Source organism: Ambystoma mexicanum, chromosome 6q (assembly GCF_040938575.1).
Source record: "Ambystoma mexicanum isolate Mex_15411 chromosome 6q, UKY_AmexF1_1, whole genome shotgun sequence".
Classification (NCBI taxonomy): domain Eukaryota; kingdom Metazoa; phylum Chordata; class Amphibia; order Caudata; family Ambystomatidae; genus Ambystoma; species Ambystoma mexicanum.
In genome coordinates, this window is record NC_090937.1 from 925,772,606 (window position 1) to 925,796,224 (window position 23,619).

The window sequence follows — 23,619 nt, forward strand, 5'->3', positions numbered from 1 at the left end:
CCTTGCCTCCTTACCTCCTCCATGCCGACTCGTTTGACTGGCCAACATGAGTCTAATACAAGTCCGGTGCTCCAAGGCGGCTACGGCTCCCGCTCAGGGTCCAGATCCAGGGAGCGTTGCTCTCGCTCCCTGAACAAACGCTTGCCTCAGCTCTGAGGGCTCCGAGTACACGTCTTGCATCCTGGAGCATGTCTGTTAGAGAAAGGCACCTAGAGTCTCAAGACGTCAAGCCGCACCAACGTTTGCTGTCACTAGTAGAATTACAGTGAGCAGAGTGGCCGCTTCCGACGTCTGCGTGTTCATTGTTTTGTTTAATATACTCTAGGGTTTCTTTAATGCTGTGTAAGTAAACTAGTGACTGCCAAATTGTTTAATCTTTTGTTGGCACACCATTAGCTAATTGGCAGTTTTGGGATGAAGACAATATATAGCTCGGAATGGGTGTACTGTTTGAATTCTGATACTCTCATATAGATTATTTTGTTGGAGAGCATTTGGAAGTAGACATATTTGTAAGTTAATATTGATAGCTTGAAATGGCAATTGGTTATAATCAAGCTTACTATTCCAGTATATACTGAAGAGGGATTGGGAAGCATACCACCCACTCCCCCTCCTATGAAATTCATGACATGGAAGAAGGTCAGGAAACACTGCAATCACCCAATCTGTTTTGGACCAATTTCCAGTGGTCCCATGAATGGTAAGTATGTCGCGAGATATCCCCTCACCCAACCATACCCTCTCAATTAGCCCTACAGGCCAGGTGCAGTACGAATTTACGCAAGCATGAATGAAGAGCCACAAGCCATGATCAAAGACACATCCATTGACAGTATCGACTAAAGCACCAAGAAGCCATATTGCTGATGTCGTGAGAGACACCCCAACATAGGAGCGTTAGACATGACGCACATGTGCCATCCGTATGTCAGGACACAAACACGTTCTCGAATACATGAAGAAGACAAGCGTAAAGTTCTATAGTTAGAGGACACACACATACACATACTGTCATTGCTTTTATTTTTTTACCATTAGCCAAATGCAGCAATGCAGAAACCGCGAGAAGCAAGAGATCCTGAGCAAAGCTTGCAGATGCTTACATGGAAATAACCCCATGGAACTGCAGGAGCACCTATGGGACCTGACAGAACCAAGTGCAACTAACCTTTGGAGAATGTATTACAGCATGGACACTGTAGAAACCACATTATAATGGTTTAGGAAAATTACAGCAGGCCTCTCAGCCAGAGGCGAGCTGGGCTGATTCAGGCTGAACAAGGAGCAAGATGTGTGAGACAGGACCTGAAGCCAAAGCCACGAGATGCAGATGACATTCCAATCCACAAATTACAAAGGCACCAGCTGACAGCTCAAATTTGTGGTCTCTGAACATGTGACACAGCCAACGCAGACAATGGACAGCGACCAGCAGTGGGAAAGAGAGCCAGTCTCAGGCTACCAGACATAAGACTGCAACAAATATGCCACAATGTGAGACAAGTGTTGCACCCAGCAGGAGAGCACTCTCATAAACTATGGTGGTACACACAAGTTACAATGTAGACACCTATTCATTCTTATTACCTTGAAGAGGTACACAGATAGCTGAACATTTTTGCGGAATCCAGGCCTGGGGACGTCAGCTCTAGCCAATCAGAGTTTAGTGTCCTAGGGGTGGGTAGTAATGGGCAAGAACCAATGGTAAGCACACTGCAACATTGTTATGAAATAGTGACTTGGGGATGGAACAGCCCAGCCACCTGACATGCGAGGGCCAGTGGAATAACATATATAGTGTCCACTATAGGTGGTAGGTACTCAATACCCCAATCATGGAGCCCGATTCTGGAGAAGGGCCCAAATTGTGACCTGGTACTGATGCCACACTAGAGTAAAACTGCCTTGCAAGCCGAGAACGAGCGAGATGTGCATGGATTTTCCTTGTTCCTGTGCTAATCCTTGTTGGTTTTGTCTGTAATAAGCCTTAGTTTGAACTTGCAGTTGACTGAGTCCTCTGGGAAGGAGGAAGTTGGACTCTACAAGCCTGAGGACTTCCAGTGTTCCTCTGGCATACCTGGGAGTTCTTCCCAACAAGTTGGTAGCAGAGGTGACGGTTGGCTGTGCCAGCCCGGCACCAAGTCGTCTGCTTTGCCGCCAAACCTGAGAGGCTGCGGGACCCTCACATATTTTGAGAAGACGGGAAAATGCATGCCCGTATAAAGGCTGTCCCGAGACTCTTGTGAGTCATCCTGCTTGAAGTCAGCTAGTTCACCAGGCAGATCAGTGCGGGGAGATGAACGCCTTGAGGAGGAGTCGGCACCTGAGCAGCGCCAGCAGACTTTGGAGTGCAAGTATTGACCAAGTCTAACGGCAACTGTTGGTTTGGGCGGGTATTGAGTATTGTGAAGTATTGTTTAGTAGTGTTGAGCATTGTCAAAGTATTGTCTAGCATAGTCAAAGTGAATAGGGACAGGAGCGGAGGTAGAAGTCCTTTTTCTATGTTTAGGGCACATTCTATTCTAGAGGTAAAAGGTTCTGGTGAATAGCCTAGACCAGGGGTCTCCAACCTTTATGTTGGCGTGAGCTACTTTCAGTTGGGGGCCAACAGCGAGAGCTACTTGCGGGCGATATCGGCGGTCGGGGTTGTTCATAAACATTGGAACTTTTTTTTTTTTTAGCTGTAATTTTCCCTTCATAAATATAGGGAATAACATATCCCTTCATGTTTATGTTAAGTTCGAAAATCTCTTTATTGCATTCTTTTTTATTAGAAGTTCTCATAAAAAGACTTTCACAATGAAGGAAAATGAGACATTCATTGTGAAGGTTGACACTGCATGCCATCCACCAGTGCTCTGTAGTCGGGGGTATAACTTGATACAGCAACTTGGATGGAGTCACTAAGATGCTCATCGGTCAGGCGGGTTCGAAATTTCGATTTGATGAAGTTCATATCTGAAAATGCAGATTCACAGAGATAGGTGGAACCAAACAGAGAAGTCACTTTTAATGCTGCTGTGCAAATGTTACTGTGCTCCTTGTGATCAACAAGGCTCCAGAAATTGGTGTGAGATTGTCTGCTTTTCAACAGAATGTCCCCTTGCAGGCTGACAATCTCCATTTCCATAGCACAACTGTTCAGGTTAAACAGCTCACCCATTTGTTCTGTACGTTCACAAACATTGACTTCTATGAAGGGGTTTGCGATGAACATCACACACGGTTCAATCCTTTCGAAATCCCTGAACCGGTCACTGAACTCTTCCTTAAGCCTGCTCAGGAGACTGCTGTATTTGTCTATGTTCAGGAGTTCAGGACTAGCTGTATGCTCTGTCAGCATTTGCATTACAGAAGGGAAATGATGCATTTTCCTTTTCACCACTTGTTCAGTGAAAAGGTTTGACTTAAATGTCTTTACTGAGCTTATCATGTCAGCAATGGTTTTACCCTTTCCTTGTAGTTCACAGTTCAGGGTATTTAATCTCTCAGTAACATCTGCCAGAAATGCCAAATCAAGTAGCCAAGAAATGCTGCATAATTGGCTGATGTCTTCATTTCTTGACCTCATGAAATCTTTGATTTCTGGCAAAAGCGAAAGAAAGCGACGTAGTATTTTCCCCCTGCTAAGCCATCGGATTTCCGTGTGTAGCAACAGATTACTATGTGCGGCAGATAGTTCTTCCAGGAATATTTTGAACATTCTGTGCTGTTTGGCCTTTGCACAAATTGAATTAATAATTCGCACAACAGGTGCCATTACGTGATCAAACCCCATCACTTTGGCACAAATTGCCTGGTGGTGGATGATGCAGTGGTAGTGCAGTAATGGAGGAAAATCAGGGTCTGCTTTACAGCACGCAACAAAGCCAGAATGACGCCCGGTCATTGCTGGTGCACCATCGGTTGTTATTGCCACCAACTTGTTCAATGGAATTTTTGTTTTGACAAAATAATTCTTCACCTCATTGTAGATATCAACACCGCTGGTTGTGGATTTCAGAGGCAACAAGGTCAAGAATTCCTCTTTGTTGGTGAAGTCTTCAAACACCATTCGAGCAAACAGTGCTAGCTGGGCAGTATCACTTGCATCAACCGATTCATCACACTGAATGGAGAAAAAACTGCATATGCTCAAATCTTTTTCTAATTGCCCCATCACATTGGCAGATAGTGCAGATACCCTCCTTGCCATTGTGTTTGCACCTAACTGCACATCTGAAATGTCAGACATAATGTCAGGGCAGTTTTTAAAATCTTTTAAAACTGACTCAGCCACGAGAGCCACGAGAGCCATTGCACCTTTCACAACTGCACCATCTGTAAAAGTGCATTTGTGTTTTGCCAAATAATGTGCAACTTTGAAGGATGCCTATGTTGCAGCATTTGCTTTCTTTGCAGGTTGGGTGAAAAATGCTTGTTGCCACACTATTGTTTTCCAAATCTGCATCTAACACTTTCATAGGAAAAAAAATAATTTCTAAACTCAAAAATGCTGCTTAAACTTGCATTCACGGTTTCTTTTTTTGTCAGACTACCACACAAATACCACGTCATTTTTGTGCCCCTTCCTTGGGGTTTTATCACAGGTTACATTTATAAAGATGGTATACGCGTGACAAACTGCTTAATCACATAAATGCTTCTGTTGTGCTGACAGCAGTTATTAGGAAATTAAACTGTGGGTTCATGGTGCCAACTTTTGATTTTCACTACAGGGGCAGAATACCCTACCCTCCCTCTCCCCTGAATATAAGCAAGCGACCAGCCCAACCCATGCCTTGTTCAAACATTTTATAGGAATTGCAAAAGTCATACGATAACAAGCAGTTTTTTTTATATTTAACATCTCGGCAACAGTCTCTCAACCTGCTGAGCTACCCTGGTAACCTTCTACTGTAGAGTGTGTCTATTGATCCCTTAATCTCCAGAGTTCCCTATAGGCCAGTCCACCCATGGCCCTGCCTTCGAAAAATAGCTGAAAAGAGTGCCAGGGGTGGACTGGGAACTAATAGAGGCCCTGGAAATACTTATTTGGGACAAAAAGAGGCCCTGGAAATTATTTTCAAAGTGGCGCCACATGACACATTTTCAGCAAGCACAATGCTTTTCTTATGCGAAAATTAGGAAATGCCACACAAAAGAGGCCCAGGGTGCAGAGGCCCACCGGTAAATCTCCAGAGTTCCCTATAGGCCAGTCCACTCATGGCCCTGCCTTCGAAAAATAGCTGAAAAGAGTGCTAGGGGTGGACTGGGAACTAAAAGAGGCCCTGGAAATACTTACTTGGGACCAAAAGAGGCCCTGGAAATTATTTTCAAAGTGGCGCCACATGACACATTTTTAGCAAGCCCAATGCTTTTCCTATACGAAAATTAGGAAATGCCACACAAAAGAGGACCAGGGTGCAGAGGCCCACCGGGAAATCTCCAGAGTTCCCTATAGGCCAGTCCACCCCTGTACTCAAAATGAGCCCAGGGTCGAAACGGAGGCATGCAGCTATCATGCTGCATGTCCCCGCTCGCCCTGGGCTGACTGCCAGTTGTGCGAGGTACTATTAGAAACGGCAGGGCTCTGGTGAGGAAGTCCCGAGGGGGCTTGCTCGCCAGAGCCCTGCCATCTAACAATAACTTACATGACTAGAAAGGAGCACAGGGCGAGCGGAGACATGCAGCTAGCATGATGAAAGTCTCCATTTCGCCCTGGGCTCTGTGTCAGTCATATGAGTTGCGTTTAGAAACGCAGGGTTCTGGTGAGTTAGTCCCGAGGGGGGCTTGCTCGCCAGAGCCCTGCCTTCTAAAAATAACTTACATGACTGGAAAGGAGCCCAGGGCGAGCGGAGACAGTAATCAAAATAGCTGAATACTCTGTTTCACCCGGGGCTCCTTTCTGCCAAGCTGCCCACCCCTCCTCCGACAGCACAAACATGTGCACACATGAGAGGAGGGGCCGCAGTTCGGCGTGCACAGACACAAAGTAAATAAAATAAAAACATCTCAATTCACCTCCCCCGACCCACCCGACCTCACCTCACCTCAAAATCCACTTCAGGCAGCCTTGTTACCTCAGTCCACACTTCAAAACGCCAGGAGAGCTCCAAAATAGAAAAAAAAAAAATACCTGCGCCATGGTGCTTTTAAAAGAGAAAGCCCGGACTTTCTCACACAGCACAAAGGAACTTACTCTGGCCAATCACAGGACGCATTGCATATGCTTTACAGATTTGCAGGCCTGTGATTGGTCAGAGCACTTCCTTGAATCTTTTTTTTTTTCTTTCTGAAAGTCGAACGCGAGCTACTTCAGAGGCTCTGGCGAGCTACTGGTAGCTCGCGATCGACTGTTTGGAGACCCCTGGCCTAGACTATTGACTTGAGGGCACAGATGACAGAAGATATGTAAATAAAGATATTCCTGTGGGTTGGGCATTTTAGCTGACACTATACCCTTATAGATTAGCAAGGGAGCTGGCCTAGATGGCGGAAGGTGAGTCGACTGGTTATGTCTACTTGAGTGAGAAGTTTTGCACGCTAGGCGACACAGCAGGTGCAGTTCGATCACAAGAAAATATTGGTATACTCCCCCTGGAGCGCGGGAAGACAGCTGTGGGGTTTTTGTGTGGTTAGGGGGTAAGAGGCTATTACAGTATGCGCAGTATTTGATCTTCCTATATTATTCTGGTAGCTCAGTGAATTCACGCATAGGTTCATACATAGGACACAAAGAGCACGAGGCGGTGAGGAGCTAGAACTGGAAACCTGGGATTGGCAGGCCAGGTGAACCAGCGGTGGTGCGCGGAAGGTGCATGAGCAAAGATTGTGGGTGTGCCTGAGGAGGCAGTGATTGTGAACAAGGGGCGGTGCACAGAGCACACCTGATAAATCATGGGGCCAGGGAGGCGCGTAGAAACTGAAAAGTATTATTATTGTATTGTGCCTTTCTCCCTAAACAGCGGCCTATCGAAACCCTCGACTTGAGGTCAGGTAAAAGGTACTAAACATGTATCAGTGAAAATGTGGGGGGGAAACGCCACTTCACCACTTGTGTAAGACACTTCCTCTGTATCGAGAAATTTGTAAATATATGATAGAATGGTCCAAAGGTATAGAGGGAAAATTAACTAAACCATGACCACCTTGTGGAAGTTTCTCCAAAAATGTGCAGCAATCACTATTGACACACATGCAGGGTGCCTATAAGGGTAAGAAATTGACAAAACGCATGGCCATATGTGAGTTCTGGTGCATGTTCCAGGAGAGCAAGGGGGAAGCAGCGACGCGTTAGTGGATGCTGTGCCAGCAGGAGGTGAAGGAGCCAGAGATTCATCCCTCCGCACCTCCCTATGTCCCTCAGAGTGTAGCATCCGATGACACAGATGACGAGCAAGGGATGTACCCAATGCGAGAATTAAGGGCAGCAGAGGGGTGCTCAAACCCGATATTTCAGCCACTTCCATATACCAAGGAGGAGAGGGCGAAAGGCGCAGGGTAGCCGGCTAGTGACCAGAGGGCAAGCAGCGAGGTGCAGCAGGACGCAAAGGAAGGGCTAGAGGGCATAGCAACTAACGAATGGATAGCAGCGCAGGTACTCCTAAAACTGCAGGGGAAGACAGATGGAGAAGCAGATGGGGATGGAGGGATTGAAGAGGAGCAGCGTAGCAACAGACTGGGCATAGATAAGGAATGAGGAGGACAGGAGGGATCAGGTCCGGGAGGAGGGACTAAAACGAGAAGACAGAGAGAGGAGGAGAGAAGAGAAACTGGGAAGGGAAGACAGGCAACGAAGGAGAGAGCAGGATAAGGAACGCATAGAAAGGGAACAGGAAGGAAGGATTGATAAAGATCTCAAAGAAAGGAAGGGAGCAGAAAGGGAGATGAGGGAGAAAAGGGAGAGGGAGCTGGAAAAGTTAGAAAGACAAAGAGATATAGCAGAGCAAGAACAATCCAAGTTAGCCGAGAGAGCAGAGGAAGTTAAAGTTGGACAGACTTCCAAGGGAACGAACGAGCATGGAGGAGGACGAGTGAGCAATAAGGCCGGTAGAGACACAAGTAGCCCTAGATAGGGGAAAAGATAGACTTGAGGAGGACAGGCAGACAGAGCCAGACAGCACAAACTCTTGGGGAAGGAGCACAACAGAAGGAGGAGGAGCAGGCGTAGCGGCCTTGGCGGGAGAAAGTAGGTACGACTTGAGAGATATCGATCACAGCATGAAGCCCAACACAGAGTTGACATTGAGGGGATCTGAAAATGAGGACAAGTACAGTGGAGAAGAGAGGGGGAGCAGTTTCAATCCCAGTCCATGGGGACAGGGATAGACAAACGGGTATCATGGGAGCTTAAGACGCACACACAGAGAGAAGAACGGGGTTGCTCGGAGGAGCAGGTACAGCAGGCAAATGACTTTTGCACCTCACACTGCACCTATATCAATAGACTAAGAGACCTAACAGGACGAAGGAAAGGGGAGCCAGCCATGGCTTGTTCACGAGGACAATTGACTAGAATGCATGACGACAACAGGAGAGTTCCCGTACTAGAACCAATAAATGTATGTACAGGCATTGAGAGTGAGAGAGGGGACCGACAAGTGAGACTGACCAGGAGGACACACAAGGAGGAGGCAGCATTCAGACAGATGCCTTTATTAAAGAGAGGAGGTGTGCGACCCCAGTATGTGCCATGGAAACACACAGACAAGGAGAATGTGAAGTGCAGGTTACCATCATTGAGTGCCAGGGCTGGGAAGTGGATTTATGAGTTGGAGAAGATGACAGCTGGCAATAGGCTAGCAGTGGGAGACGTAAAGGGACTACTAGTATAAATCTTAGGAGAAGCAGCTGATGACGCATGGAAGAGGGCAGGATTCCCGGGTGTGATGACACAAAACATATCATGCATTTATATCTTACAGGTGTGTCCCACAGGGTAGTTTGAAGGGGGGGCATTTTGGCATTAGATGTGACGTCTTAATTCAGCAATGCTGCATACCAGGTGGCATGCCGTTGTATTGGGGTTTGTGTGATGTATGACATGGGAATGGTCCCTGTGTGGTGGCTGTATGTTGGTAATGGGAATGGCACTCAGCATGCATTTCAGTGTGGCAGGGTTTGGGCCTCAATCTGGACATGGATGTGTTAATGTGTGTGTGATGGGACATGCATCGCCTTGCCTAGGCTCTATTCCACATCACTTGTGCCACGTCATGGTTTGCCCTACTGGGGTTTGCAGGTCACTCACCTCCATCTCCAGATGTTGTGGCACCCGTCTCCATCTCCCCAAAGCCCTCGATCGACTCCATCTGGATGGTAGCGCTGCATGTCTCCTCTCAGCGCATGAGTTTGACCAAGGAGTGGGCACCCCCGCCTCTGACTATGGCCTCCTGACGATTGCTGGCCAGGATGTTGCGGACCCTGAAGCAGAGGTCATCCCATCTTTTCTTGCAGTCTTTGACTGTGCGTGTGGTGGTGCCAACTGCAGACACCTTGCGGGCTACCTCCTCCCATATCTCCTTCTTCCTCTGCTGCACCTCCCTTTTGAGGTTATGGGTGGAGATCTCATCAGCATGGGCAGCAAGAGTGTCTGCCAACATCTTCAGTTCCTCATCTGAGAAACGCTTCTTGCACAGGCGGGGGTTGGTTTTTCTGGTTGCCTTAGACATCTTCTTTGCAATGGCCCAGGTCTCACCTATGCAAAACTGGTGGTTTGGGAGGATTGCAATGGATTGTGTGTTTAAAGATGGCCACGGGCGCATTTCCCATTCTGACGCAATGACGTTACTTCCGGATCCGGTATTACGAGCCCGGTATTTACATGGTGTTATTACCTGGTCGGTATTAAGGGGTGCCTCCTAGACGGAGGCGGTAGCGGCGGGTCCCGTGATGCCGCTATCAGGGGGTTGGAGGGCCTTTAGCAGCATGGCGGTATGGCCATTACCGGCATGGGGGTTCGCGCGTGCTTGCGCACTCATAATTAGCTGCTATTAGCTGCGTCAAACGAGCACGGACCCGCTACTTCCTCCATGCCAGTAATGACCTTGTTTTTAGCGCACTTCTCGTAATGAGGCCCTAGTCATTCTTATTACTTTGAAGCGGTACACAGAGAGCTGAGGAGAATCATTGCAGATCCCAGGCCTGGGGATGCCAGCTGGCCAATCACAGTTTAGTTTATGATAGGGGTGGGTAGCAATGGCCAAGAACCAATGGTAAGCCCCCCACACTGTAACATTGTTATAGATAGTGACTTGGGGATGGAACAGGTCAGCCACCTGACATGCGTGGGCCAGTAGAATAACATATATAGGGCCTCATTACACGGACGGCGGAAAGGGTTAACGGTCACCGTTAATGGCAACAGTGACCGTTAACCCTTACCGCCGTACTACGAGGTCCCTTTGCGGGTTGGTGCTCTAACGCCTGCTTTTTGCAGGCGTTAAAAACCAACCCGCTAAGGGACCCCGGAGCTAATTACGGCACCGCAAAATTGCGGTGCCGTAATTAGCGCCTTCCCCATTCCCATAGAGCCCTATGGGGCAGAAATGGGAATGGGGAAGGGCAATGGCGGAAGGGGGATTTACTGCCCCACCGACCTTGGAATGGGGCGGTAAATCCCCTTTCCGCCAAGGCGGTGCCGGTAATTTACCGGCATGGTCCGGGGTGCTAATAGCACCCTGGATCACCGCCTTTCGTGTAATGAGGCCCATAGTGTCCACTATAGGTGGTAAAGTACTCAATACACAATTGTGGTGCCCAATAGGTTTTCTGGAGAAGGGTCCAAGTTGTGACATGGCGCTGACACCACAATAGAGTAAAACCGCCCTGCGAGCCAAGAACGAGCAAGATGTGCATGGATTTTCCTTGTTCCATTGCTGATCCCTGTTGGCTTTGTCTATAATAAAATGCAGTTTGAACTTGCCATTGACTGAGTCCTCTGTGTATCTTGGGAAGGAGGGATTGGGCTCTCCAAGTCCGAGGACTTCCAGTGCCCCTCTGGCAAACCTGGAAGTTCTCCCCAACAATGCAAACTATTAAGGGATTATTTATGTTGTATTTATGTTCTGCTGTGTATACGGACAAGGTCAATTGGAACCATTGTGATTCCTCATTGTCTCCTGTCTTGTAGGACATATCTACTAGTTTTGTACCTTTTTTTTGCAATGTTCTGCGACAACAGCCACATACATTGTCTGGAATTTCAACAGACATGTTTTTGAACTTTGCTATTTCTTTTTTGTATGTGTTTGTAAGAAGGTAAGTTAACTGTATTTTCCAATTATTGTTCAGTCCTGAAGTATTTACTTTGTATGTGTTCTGTTTGTCTCAGGAATTCTTGGGCTGTTCCATTTAGGAGATTGTTATCAAGTTGTACTTTTATAGCAGAGCCTTTAGCATTGGTACAATTTATGCATAAGGTTTCACATTGTAGAATGGGCTATTGCTAACATGTTTACGTGATGGAAGGCGATTTTACAAGCGGTTCCTGATTGCAGGCTAATGAATGTCCTCATAGTCCAGTGTGGATGCGGACTGGCCAAGAGTCCATATTTTGTAAAATGCTGATTCTACTTTTGTCTTTTATTTTAACATAGTTATTGAGGAATTGTCGTAAACATTTGAACAACTGTTGGCAACCATTTCAAATTGAGCTACACCTCCATTTGTACACCGGATGACCTGTGTGGACTTTAGGAATATTTGGTTGAAAGTTTGTTGGAGAAGATGTTTCTTTTGCCATAATGGTATCTGCTACTTTTTCAGAGCCTCTTCCATAAGTGTTTTTGACAATTGGGTTTGTTGTTTTTGGTCATATGCTTCTTCATTGAAATACGATTCTGTGCTACTGTTGTGAAACCATTCACCTGCACATACGTTCAAAAAGTTATCTATGTTCATATTGCATATGTTTAGAATTTTATTTTTGTAGTTTTTTAATTAATTTTTTTATTGGTTTTATTCTGTTTAAAAATAGTACACATCATTTTCTTTTTTGTTTGAATGTGCTGCCAATCAGAGCTTTAACTATCAGTTTTCTTTTGTTATTTTTAATTGAGGAATGTGATTTTTCCGATCTTTTCATTAGATTGCTCAGAACTATGCACCAGAAAATATTTTGTAAAATTGACTTTTTTAAATGTTTTATTGTGACTACATTGACATTGCTAGATATAGTTTGAGGTTCATTTTCAGGTGTAATTATTTCACTACATATTTGGTTCCTTTTCTTTTTTGATGCAGGAGCACTACTTTTCTCAGTGGTGTTGTTGTAGTTTGTTCTCTCACTTATATGTTTTCTATACATTGGGCCTCATAACGACTCAGGCGCTAAGTGGTTAACGGCGCCGTAAAAGGATGCGGCGCCGTTAACCACTTAGCGCCTTACTACGAGGTCCCTTTGCGGGACCCGACCTGAACGGCTGGTCTGGACCAGCCGTTAAAGTAGGGACCCACAAAAGAACCTTGCAGGCAATTACTGTAGCGCAATTTGCGGTACCGTAATTGCCGCCTTCCCCATTCCCATTGAGCCCTATGGGGCAAAAATGGGAATGGGGAAATACCATGGTGAAATGGGGAATACCGCCCCGCCAACCTTGGAATGGGGCGGTATTTCCCCATTTCACCATGGCGGACTCGTTACAACACCGGCACCAACCATGGTGCTAATAGCGCCATGGTTTAGCGCCGGTGTTGTAATGAGGGCCATTGTGTTAGCGGAAGGTGAGTATATGACTTTCACTTCTTTTTATCTGCTCAATCTTTTATTTGTCTTCTACAGAGCTGAGTTTAGTTGGCATTGTTTTGTATATGTTAGAGAAAAGAAAGTGTGTACTTTACTCTTGTAGAAGTGTTCTGTGGCTGTTATTGTACAAGGATGAGGAAGAGTATGGATAATATTATGGACTAATATTGCGTACTAGGATGAGGAAGAGAAGTAATGGAGTCATAATATAGATTATACATGCAAAATAGTGTGGGGATACTGCAGAATATTTTGATTTAAGTAATGTTATGATGAAGCAGGACATGCAGCAATGAGTGCATTATTTTTAGTGAAGTGACACAAGGGAGAGTGGGGTAAGCATAAAGATATACATTCATTTTGTGTACTGGGATGTAGAAGAGGGGTGTGCAGTAATAATACAGATTCTAGTTGCGCAGTAGGATGTGGAAGAGGAATGTATAGCTAATGGGAGCTATGGACAAAAATATTTGTAGAGGAAGAAAGAGGTTGTATACCTGTGGAATAGTGGTATGAGGAAGAGAGATGTGGGGATAGTGCAGAATAATGTGATTTCAGTTATGTTATGATGGAACAGGAAAAGCAGCAATGAATGCATTGTTGTTAGTGAAGTTACATGAAGGAGATTGGTGTAAGCATAAAGATATAGACTAGTGCTGGGTACTGGGATGAAGAAGAGTGGTGTTGGAGTATTAATATAGATTATAATTGTGCAGTAGCAAATGGATGAGGAATGTAGAGATAATGGGAGCTATAGACTAAGATATTTGTAGAGGAAGAGTTTGTAGACCTCTAGTGTAGTGGTATGAGGAAGAGGGATCTACGAGCATGCAAAATGAAGTGATTTTAGTAATGGTACAAGGAAGGGTGAAATGAAGCAATGCATGCTTTGTTGTTAGTTAAGTCTCATGAGGGAGTGTGATGTAAGCATAAAGATATAGATTCATGTTCGGTATTGGGATGAGGAAGAGGGTGTTGGAGTAATAATATAAATTATAATTGAACAGTACTCCCCCTGTTGCTGAGAGTATTACCACAACCATGGCATCAGAGTGAACACTCCCTCTCTCTTCACCCTGCTCCTGTTCCCTCTCTATCACTCTCACTCAATCTTCCACATGGCCTACACTCCTCCCTCTACACCACACCTTCTATCACACCTCTCTTTACAACATATACCTCTCTCATCTCTACACCATGCTGCTCTTCTCTCTGCAACACTCTCCCTCTCTCTACAGCACTCCCTCTTGCTCTACTGCACTCACTATCTCTACCACACTTCCTCTCGCTACTGTTCTTACTCGCTACCACACTCCTTCCATCTCTATCATACCGTCTCTCTGTGCACTGTGTCTCTAACATCCTTTCTCTCTACCACACTCCCTCTCTTAAATGCCCTCTCTTTCTCTAAAGCACTCTCTCTCTCTCTGGCACACTTTCTCTCTCTCTTTAGCAAACATCCCTCTCTCTCTCTATCGCATTCCCTCTCTCTACCACACCTTCTCACTACAACACACACTCTCTACCATACTCCCCCTTTCTCTATAACATTCATTCTATCACATTCTCTCTCTCTACCATGATCTGTCTCTCTGTATCCCACCCTCTATGTATTTACCACACCCCTTCCCTCTTACTGTGGCACTACCACATCCCATCTCTCTCTTTTCTACACTCCCTCTCTAACACTCTGTCTCTACAACACTCCTTAGCCCAACCAAGCTACCTCTTTACAACGCTCCCTCTACCATACACCCTGTCTCTTCTATGCTCCCTCTCTGGGTATGTATAGTTCACGTGTTTACTGCTTTCAAACCTATACATGTTAAATGCAATAATCTGCAAACAGCAAGGGCCTCATTACGAGTTCGCTGGTCTGTAATCCGTTGATTCCATGACAACGGTGACACCGTTTCTGTGACCGCAAGCTTGCGGAACCAACAGCCGATTACGGCTTTTCAGTCACGCGCACCAGAACAATGCAGAAACGGTGTCACCGCCGGCATGGAAACACCCACGGACACGGACATAACGCCGATAATAGCAGTGGAAATACCGCGACCGCACCCACCGACACAGACATGGAAATACCAGAAGTGGAAACACCATGATCGCGAAAAGCGGAAAGAGAGAGGCAGCCATTATTTAAACCACAATCCACTGCCATCCTCACAGACCACAGACCACATCACCTCCTTCAGTTGGAAAAACCAACCACCACAATGGCATCCCGTATCCTTGCTACAAGACAGCGCAAGCAGAGGTTCAGTGAGGCGCATTGTAGGGAATGCAGACATGCTTTTCAGCGCAGACCAGTGGCGCAGCACCCAGCAATGCCGTAAGGAGGTCTGGGCAGAAGCTGCACGCAGGTGTACAGCCGTTGGGGTGACCATACACACTGTAAAGGACTGCCGACCTACGGCTGCGAGTGCAGAATCTTATTGTTGCACACGGCCAGCACAGCACTGGCACCGGTGGAGACCCAGCATCCACATTGAAACTCCAGTCATGGGCGGAGCAGTGCAGCAGTATCCTGCACCTCGAGGGGATACAGGGTATCAGCGAGGCAGAGGCTGTAGTATGCCCACCTGCTGATGTTGATAAGTGCACAGAGTGCAAAGCTATGGTTGTGAACCCCCTCACCCCCAGCCAGGGCAGGAGTGACCCAAGGTATCTACCAATGGAACCCCCCCAGCCAAGGCAGCAGTGACGCAATGCATCTACCAATGACCCAGACGACAAGCAACACGCACTCAAGACATGCCCCCTGGACATGCACAGTGCGTGACTGAGTACAGGTTGAGACACACAGACCTGATTGCTTCACCTGTCAAATGTGTGTACATGCAAGTGGGCAGACAACGTTCAGTGTGATGCATGTGATGGACCCATAAAATTCCACCACACAACTAACAGCATGCCCTCAAGTGACTGACGTAGCCGTCCTGCCCAGGATGCCGATGCCAGCACCTCCGGGACACAGGCACCTGCACCAGCAAGATCTGGCACGGATGCCCCAACTCACGTGGCCAATCCTGTATAGCCGCCTGCACCAGCAAGATGTAGCACAGATGCCCCAACCCACGTGGCCAACGCTGTACAGCCACCTGCACCAGTAAGATATGCATCAGCAAGATCTGGCAAGCATGCCCCAATCCACGGGGCAAACACCGTACAGCCAGCTGCCACACAAGTAGCACCCATCACCACTGTGGCCACCAAATCCATCGATCTGGCAGTGTGCACTGAAGAGGATGCTGCATCCTGTGGCGACAGTGACCCAGTCATGCAGTTTCAAGATGCAGGACAGGAGGAGGTGGATGACATGTATGACCTCTCATCCCTCCACAACCTGCAGTTTAGACCCCAGACCTGCACAGCCCCATGAGGTCGCCAACACCCTCAATGGCTGAGTTAAGTGCGCGCATACAGCACATGGAGGAACAATAGGCCAGCCTTGCACAGCTGGTGGAACACCAGTTGGAGAACACCTGCTGCAGCCGGAGGAGGCGATGCAGCAGCGGGAGGAGGCAAGGCTGCAACGCAAAAGCACTGCCACATCAGTATGTCACCTGTCCAGGACCATCAGTCATTTTGCCACAGCAATTGTGACCTTGTCACGCCATGTCAGGGAGGGCAATAGCATAATGTCTACCATTGCTGAGTCCATGTTGGTGGCCCAGCAAGTGTATTTTGGCCGTGTGCCACCAGTCACGCAATCAGTGCCATCCGCCAGCACCACCCCCTCAAGTTCCGTCTCAGGCAGCCCACGGAGGCGCTCTGGTCGGCTGGCTGGCCCCTCTGGCAAGGACGCTACCGCACATAAGCGCAGCCGGAAATAGTGTCCACTATGATTGACTGTCCACAAGTCATTTTGGGATCATTGGCTGTATGGGAATGGGTACTTTTGGGAGGTGGGGGAGGTCCATTATGGGGGTAGTGTGTTGGGGCGACTGGGTGGGGGTGGGTACATTTGGTGGTGGGTGTGAATGGGTGTACAGCTTTCCTGTCGATTCCACCTTCTTTCCTGCTTTGTTAACATTAAATCCCTGTTGAAATTGAAGTGCCGAGTGGACAACCGCTATTTGATGTACAGTGACTCCATTTATTGTCGTGTTACATTAAATGCATGCAGTGTTGTTCATGTAGAGTCTCTCAAAAGAAACTGCGAATGAGTGCATCCCATGCATGTTGTCCATCTTGTGCACCCCTGCCAGGGAGTGCAGTCATCCCACCCCCATACCCATCGTCATCTTCATCATCCACTTCATCATCATCCTCTGTGTCTGGGGCAGAGGGACGTTCCTGCGCATGCACAGATTGTGCAGCATGGCACACACAACCACTATTTTACCCGTCTTCACTGGCTTGTACCGCAATGATCCCCCAGATCTGCTCAAGCAGCAGAACCTGGCCTTCAGTAAACCAAATGTCCTCTCTATCATGACACGTGTGCGAACATGTGCACTGTTGTAGGCCTCCTCATGCCTGTTCCTTGGCCTCCGTATGGGCGTCATCAGCCATGGTGTGAGTGTATATCCTGCATCACCTACATGGAATGGGAAGGAAGGGGACATGTCATTGTTAGTGGCATCCATGTGTGGATAAGATGCAGTTCATTCATGTACCATTAGTGATTCATTCATATGGGGCATTGCGCTGATGTGACTAGTGGGTGAATCCCATTCCTGAGTCATTGTTTTCCTTACTGGCGCTTTGACAGTGGTCAACGACTCACTGTGCATTAGATGATGGCCTTATGCTCATTTGTATTAGGTAAGTATGGCATTGTGCAGTGATGTACACACGCAGAGCAGTCTGCCAAAGGTCACTGTGTTAACCTGTATCGATGCACAATGTCAGATATGCACTCATCATGTGCATTGTGGGGGCACAGGTGCATTGGATGGGTGGGGGGACTCACTCCCTCATTACGTGTTTGGTTGGGGTGCTACAACATGTCTTTGTTGTGCATCTCCTTTGGCAGGGTTTGTACAGGCACATTGTGGCCATCGGTATTGTGAAGCGTTGCAATGTGTGGTGTGTGGCGACTGTCCGTTGCATAGGTCAGGGGGTCATGCATTGGCAGTTGTACTCACCCAATAGCTATGTGCTCTGTCCAGCATAGCGTCCTATGTACCGTGGCAATCTGAAATTCTGCAGGACCATTGAGTCATGTGTCGACCCCGGGAAATGTGCGCAGCAATGAGATATCACTTGTGCAGCGTCACATACCATCTGTACATTTAGTGGGTGGTATAGTTTCCTATTGTGGTACACCAACTCCATTGCACGTGGTACTTTCAGCTCTATGTGGGTGCAATCTAATGCACTGATGCAATTTGGCATGCCGTTAATGGCATGGAAGGCCATCTTGGTGGTAAAAACCTGGGCAGGAGTATGGGGAGGGCAATGTGTTCTGACGCATGGCACAGCAGGGCACCCAGTACCTGTTCGAGTATCCTTGAAAACAGGGTTGTGACAGCCCGTGCAGCTCACCAACAGTGTACTGATACATTCCTGTCCCTAGGAAATGCAGCACCGAGACCACCTTCAGCAGGGGTGGAATTGCTGTCCGAATTTCAATGTGGCTGCTGATGTCGTCCTCAATCATGGTGACGATGGACATGATTATTTGACAGTCAACCCGATATAATGAGTGGATCTGCCTGGGGTCAGGTTCCAGGGTGAGGCCCTGATGCGGGGTATTGCAGGCTGCCTGCGGGGTCGTGCCGGCTGCACATTGGGATTTGGTATGGGTGCCGGATTTGCCATCTGCTGCCTGCGCCTCATCCGCCTCTGCCTCCTCCTCCTCTGCTGCATCACTGCCACTATGTGTGCTGCAGCCTGTAGGTACATTAGCCCCAGGCCCAGTGCTGCTACAGCAGCTGCCTGCATGGTTGTGTCTGGAGTTGGCCTGGGTGTGGGTGTGGCCCTTTTGTAGGCTCCCAGTGGCCTGCTGGGTGCAGCTGGGCTCATTTGGTGCTCCTGTGTCCTGATTCAGCTCACCTGCCACTGTTTGCCACCATGTCGGCGGTGGCGGCGGTACCACCACAGTGTTCACAGTGTCCGCGCTACTCGTAATGTGCACAGTGTTTCGTGTTGCTGGTAACGGGGTGTCGATGCGCTGTGTCCCCAGATGCTTTTTCCAGGTGCGTTGACTGTGTGGGGGCAGATTCAGGGTGATGGTGTTCCGGGATCACAGGTCAGATTGAGCCAGTCCAGTAAACGTTGCTGGTATGGTTTGAACGGAAACGTTAAATCCGGACCGGCAGACTTGTAATGAGGCCCCAAGTGTTTTGCTTTTGCCAATGTTTGATTGGATTTGCAGGAATTTTTGTTGACTGATGTTGAGACAAATATAAAGACACTGGAGCACATGTTGCTCCGCAAAATGTAATTTGATGGCGGGGACCTGGTACATTTATGCTCAGACGTAGGTAGGTCCCTGCTGCCAAATTTTGCATGGTGGAGTACAAAGGTGTAGGTCAAAAGGCGGCATACATGTGTGTACACGAACATTTACCCTTCACTTTTGCACTCTGCAGTGCAAAGTGAGTAAACGCTGCCTGGCATGCTTGCATGCCAGGCATCGTTCACTTTTAATTGTCAGTGCCTCATGCCACGCTCACACGGGAAGTGGCACTCACAATTACAAATAAACACTGCCGACTTGTGAGCATGTCAGGCAGGGTTTAATTGTAAACACTGCCTGCCATGCGAGCATGGCAGGCAGCATTTATAATGGATCCTTATGGGGTCCGTCTGCTTTATGCTGATGCATAAAGCTGGGTGGACCCCATAATGATCTCATGAAATTCATGCTGGCGCAAATGCTGGAGCATTTGTATGGTGGAGAGCAAGGGAGGTGGCGGAAAAGCAAGTTGTGTGCTGCCCCTCTTCTCCTCCAGACCAATGAGCAGTAACATGAATGAATGCCATAATTACACCATTCATTTACATTATGTGCTCATTGAACATGAGCTGCACTGACATTTTCAGGTGTGCCAATGTTGACTGCATCAGAGTTTTACCAGAATCATTGTGTGTGTCACAGGAATGAGAATTGCAGCATTAAGGGGACACTTCATGGATGATAATTCTGTGTGGGTAGTTTCTAATGGAATCCGCTTTTGCAGACCAGTGGCTGGATAACAACTGTGACACATTGCAAACTGTTGCATGCAAATGGCTAATATCGTCAAAATGTTCCTGATCTTTTAAATAGGGTGTGGTCTATTATGCATTCCAAAATGGAACTGTGCAGTTATGCAAGAGAACATGACCTGCATTGCAAGTCCCTCCTACTACCATTTAATTCAGGCATCACAAAGGTGACATCATATTACTGAAATTGTGAAAGGCATTAGCGCTGGATCAATATCCGTTTGCTGCAAACCAAAAGGGCACACTTTGGCCTCCCGTCCAACTTACCTGATGAGCTCCGGCAGCTTCCAACACCACTCTCCCAGCTCTCACCTAGATATTTAGGGGGCAACTCCAGCGGACTGCAAACGAATATGCTACATGGGGCCTCATTACGAGGAATGAACGGGGCAGGTAAGGGACCGGCACCATTCATTTCGGGCCACCCTATTACGAGGTCTGCAGTGGGTCCCGCTAAGGACGTCTGGTCAGACCAGGCGTCCTTAGCGGGACCCGCTAGCAGACCAGGATGCTAACAACGGGCCAGTCATTACCCGTCATTAATGGGCCCGTTGTTAGCATCCTCCCCATTCCCATTGAGCCCTCTGCGGGCTCAAATGGGAATGGGGATGGACCTGGTCCGGGTCCCGAGAATGGGAATTACCAGTCCTCCAAGTTCGGAATGGTCCGGTAATTCCCTTTTTTCAGCACCCGGACCCGGTTTGGGGGTAGCCATGCTGCTAAAAACAGCATGGCTACTTCGCAACTCGTAATGAGGCCCATAGTCTTTCAATTAATTTCAGCAACGTGTGCCCTTTTGCTAACACAGAACGGAGTTAGCTCAAGGGCAAACATTGCCCTGATACAAGAATGCAGAACATATTTTTTTCCGTTAGTTGTCAAATTAGATGCATGATAAAAATAGATGTGTAATGGAGTAACTGATAGATGTGTAATGGAGTAACTGATAGATGTGTAATGGAGTAACTGATAGATGTGTCATGGAGTAACTGATAGATGTGTAATGGAGTAACTGATTTGTGGTAAAATCCACATTCATGAAAATTGTGTAACGTAATGGAAAGAAAATTCAAATACTAAATAAGCGCCAGTTGTTCTGATGGGAATCGCTTATGCAGATACTGTTATATACAAGAATACCTCCTTAATTAAGCTCGATCTGCACTCTTTTAACCAAATCAATCCAATTGTCAAGCCAAAGCAAAGAACATAGAACGCTCCTAACAAAGTAATTGTAGATACAGAAATCATACATTGTAATTAGCTAACATGCATAATAGCTTTCATCTGCAGGCTGGATTTGGTGTACAAAAAACATCTGTATTTCATTCTCTCAATTGTGAGCGAGAAAGCCACCATCGTGTTGCATAGCAAATATCAAAAAAGCTCAGGAGTGCGCCTCCTCGCAGATGACATTCTGTCAAAATAGTATTAACAAAGTGTCTGTACTATGGACCATGGTCTCATAGAACAGGCTTCCCACCACACGCAGGAAACTACCAAACAGCGCCGTCTGGTGTGCAAAACAAACACATTTACAAATATATTGCGACAGAATAAGTATAGACTGGAGCACACCAAATTTGACTGCCAGATCGATCGAACGATTTAGCATGTTAACTAATTACAATTCAGATGATTTTTTTTGTTTTTTTACAAAAGTGCATATCGAACTTAAGCTTTTTTTAGTATTGATAACAGTATCGGCATAAGACATTCCTGTCAGATTAACTGGCTCTTTTTTAATATTTGAGTAGCATTTCCTTTCCGTTCTTCTATTACAAATTGCTTTTAAATGTGCATTTCCCACAACTCAGTTACTCTGATAAACATCTGTTTTATCATGCGTCTAAATTGAAGAGAAGAGAAGAATCTGTCCAGGCAAGAGATGGAGACGGCCGCAGCTCTGCTTCTGTGTTGTTGTACTGTATACCTCCTGATGAGTGGTGTCAGAAGAGGGACATGCTCGCTGCCAGGCAACAGAAGAATAGGGCCAGCAGCACCTCCGTTTATAAGCAGCAGTTCATGGTAGCTGGGCTGGTGGTGACGAAGAGCTTACCAAAAGGTGCCCATGCTGGGCACGCATTTTGTTTTGCCAGAAAAAGTTGTTGGGACTATGTACTGTGGTGGCATAAGCAAAGAGAAAGATGCTGGGGCTACACATTGGTGATGTTATCCCAGAAAATAAGAGACGCGCCTCTTCAATAATGCATTTTATATAGGCTTCCAATGAACCATTTAAGTCATGAAGTTCAATGGGATATATTAAAAACAACCTACAGCAACCATGGGTAGCCTGCGTCAATCTGGCAGAACGAAAATTATTATTATCAATTGAACAATTTCAGTTTATAATGTCTTGGTGAAAGAACGAAAACAGTTAAACAGCTGTGCCTTGCTCTTTACTAGCAATTTTGTGGGATATTGTGGGACTGAGAAACAATGGGGCTCATCACGAGTATGCCAGTATATGGTTAAAATGGCAGTAATTCCGGTTACCTCCACTTTTACCGCACTGCTGAATCAAGAGTCGGCGGCAATACCGCTGCCGATATTTCTGGTGTTGGTAATACCAGTGCAGGAAAGTCTGGCAATGGTATTTCCAGCAACGGTATAACCAGCGCTGTATTGCTGGCACAATGGTGTTACTGCCACATTTTCAGTTGAGAAATGTCGGTAATACTGTCATGTTTTGCCAGTAATACCGGCAAAAGCAAGGAGAAGATATCTCCACCTGGAAGCAGGAGGTAAATGCACACATGTAATGCACTTGAAGCCACAGATGCACTTAGGTTCACCCAATGCACACATGAAGGGTACAAAAGGGCCATGCCTGCCCCAAACACACATCCCAACACCACCATGCTGCCACTGGTGTGCGCATAGCCATGCAGCCGCTTCAGCTGAACGTTCAGCTGCATGGGCCTGGAGGGCCAACCCATGGAACATGTAGCAGAGGAGAGGAGAGGAGGAGGAGAAGGTCGATGATGGTGAGGGGGAGATGCCATGCATGAGGGCCTCACCATGGACCCTCACAGACAGCCAGATACTCACCCTGTACCGGCTGAACAGGCAGACAATCACTAAGCTACTGACCCTGATCCAGGAGGAAATCGGAAACAGGATCAACATTAAGACAGCCATACGACCGCTGGTGAAGCTGGTGTCGGCCCTGAACTTCTTTGCCATGGGCACATTCCATAGCACTGTGGGCACACTGTATAGCATCTCCAAGCCCACATTCTCGAATGTGCTCCATCAGGTGCTCGAAGCACTCCTGGGACATGTGTCACGGCATATCGTCCTACACACCAACTCGGCACATGTGATTGCCACAAAGGCATGATTTTACTGCTTGTTACACAAGCCCAATGTGCTCACAGACCTAGACCCATGTAGAACTGGTGGCACCCCAGACTACAGAGGAGGTCTACCGGAATCACAAGCAGTTCCATTCACTCAGTGTCCAGGTCACCTGTGATCCACACATCACCATCATGCACTGCTGTGCCTGCTTCCCATGGTCCTGTGGAACAGTATGCTGGCAGCATACGTGTAGGGGCGCAGAGGCCAACGGACTTGGATAGTGTGGAACAGGAGAAGTTGAGGTGTGCCAGGTAAATAGCGCTGGAGCAATTTAGTGTACAAGAAACAATTCAATTGAACCTCAAGGAATAGGGTGCAGCAACCTGTGGAAAAAGCGGGCACCTCAAACCCACTTA

The 23,619-nt window shown here is 47.2% G+C and overlaps 1 protein-coding gene across 1 annotated transcript; it reads right to left on the minus strand.

Moving 5' to 3' along the window:
• Window positions 1-2,821: 2,821 nt before the first annotated feature.
• LOC138515292 (general transcription factor II-I repeat domain-containing protein 2-like) lies at window positions 2,822-4,300 on the minus strand. Its single transcript, XM_069630206.1, has one exon. The coding sequence runs from the start codon at window positions 4,298-4,300 to the stop codon at window positions 2,822-2,824; it is 1,479 nt and encodes a 492-aa protein (XP_069486307.1).
• Window positions 4,301-23,619: the final 19,319 nt, after the last annotated feature.

Excerpts from the sequence above, each read along its gene's own strand:
- LOC138515292 (XM_069630206.1), bottom strand. The coding sequence starts at position 4,300 with ATGGCTCTCGTGGCTCTCGTGGCTGAGTCAGTTTTAAAAGATTTTAAA.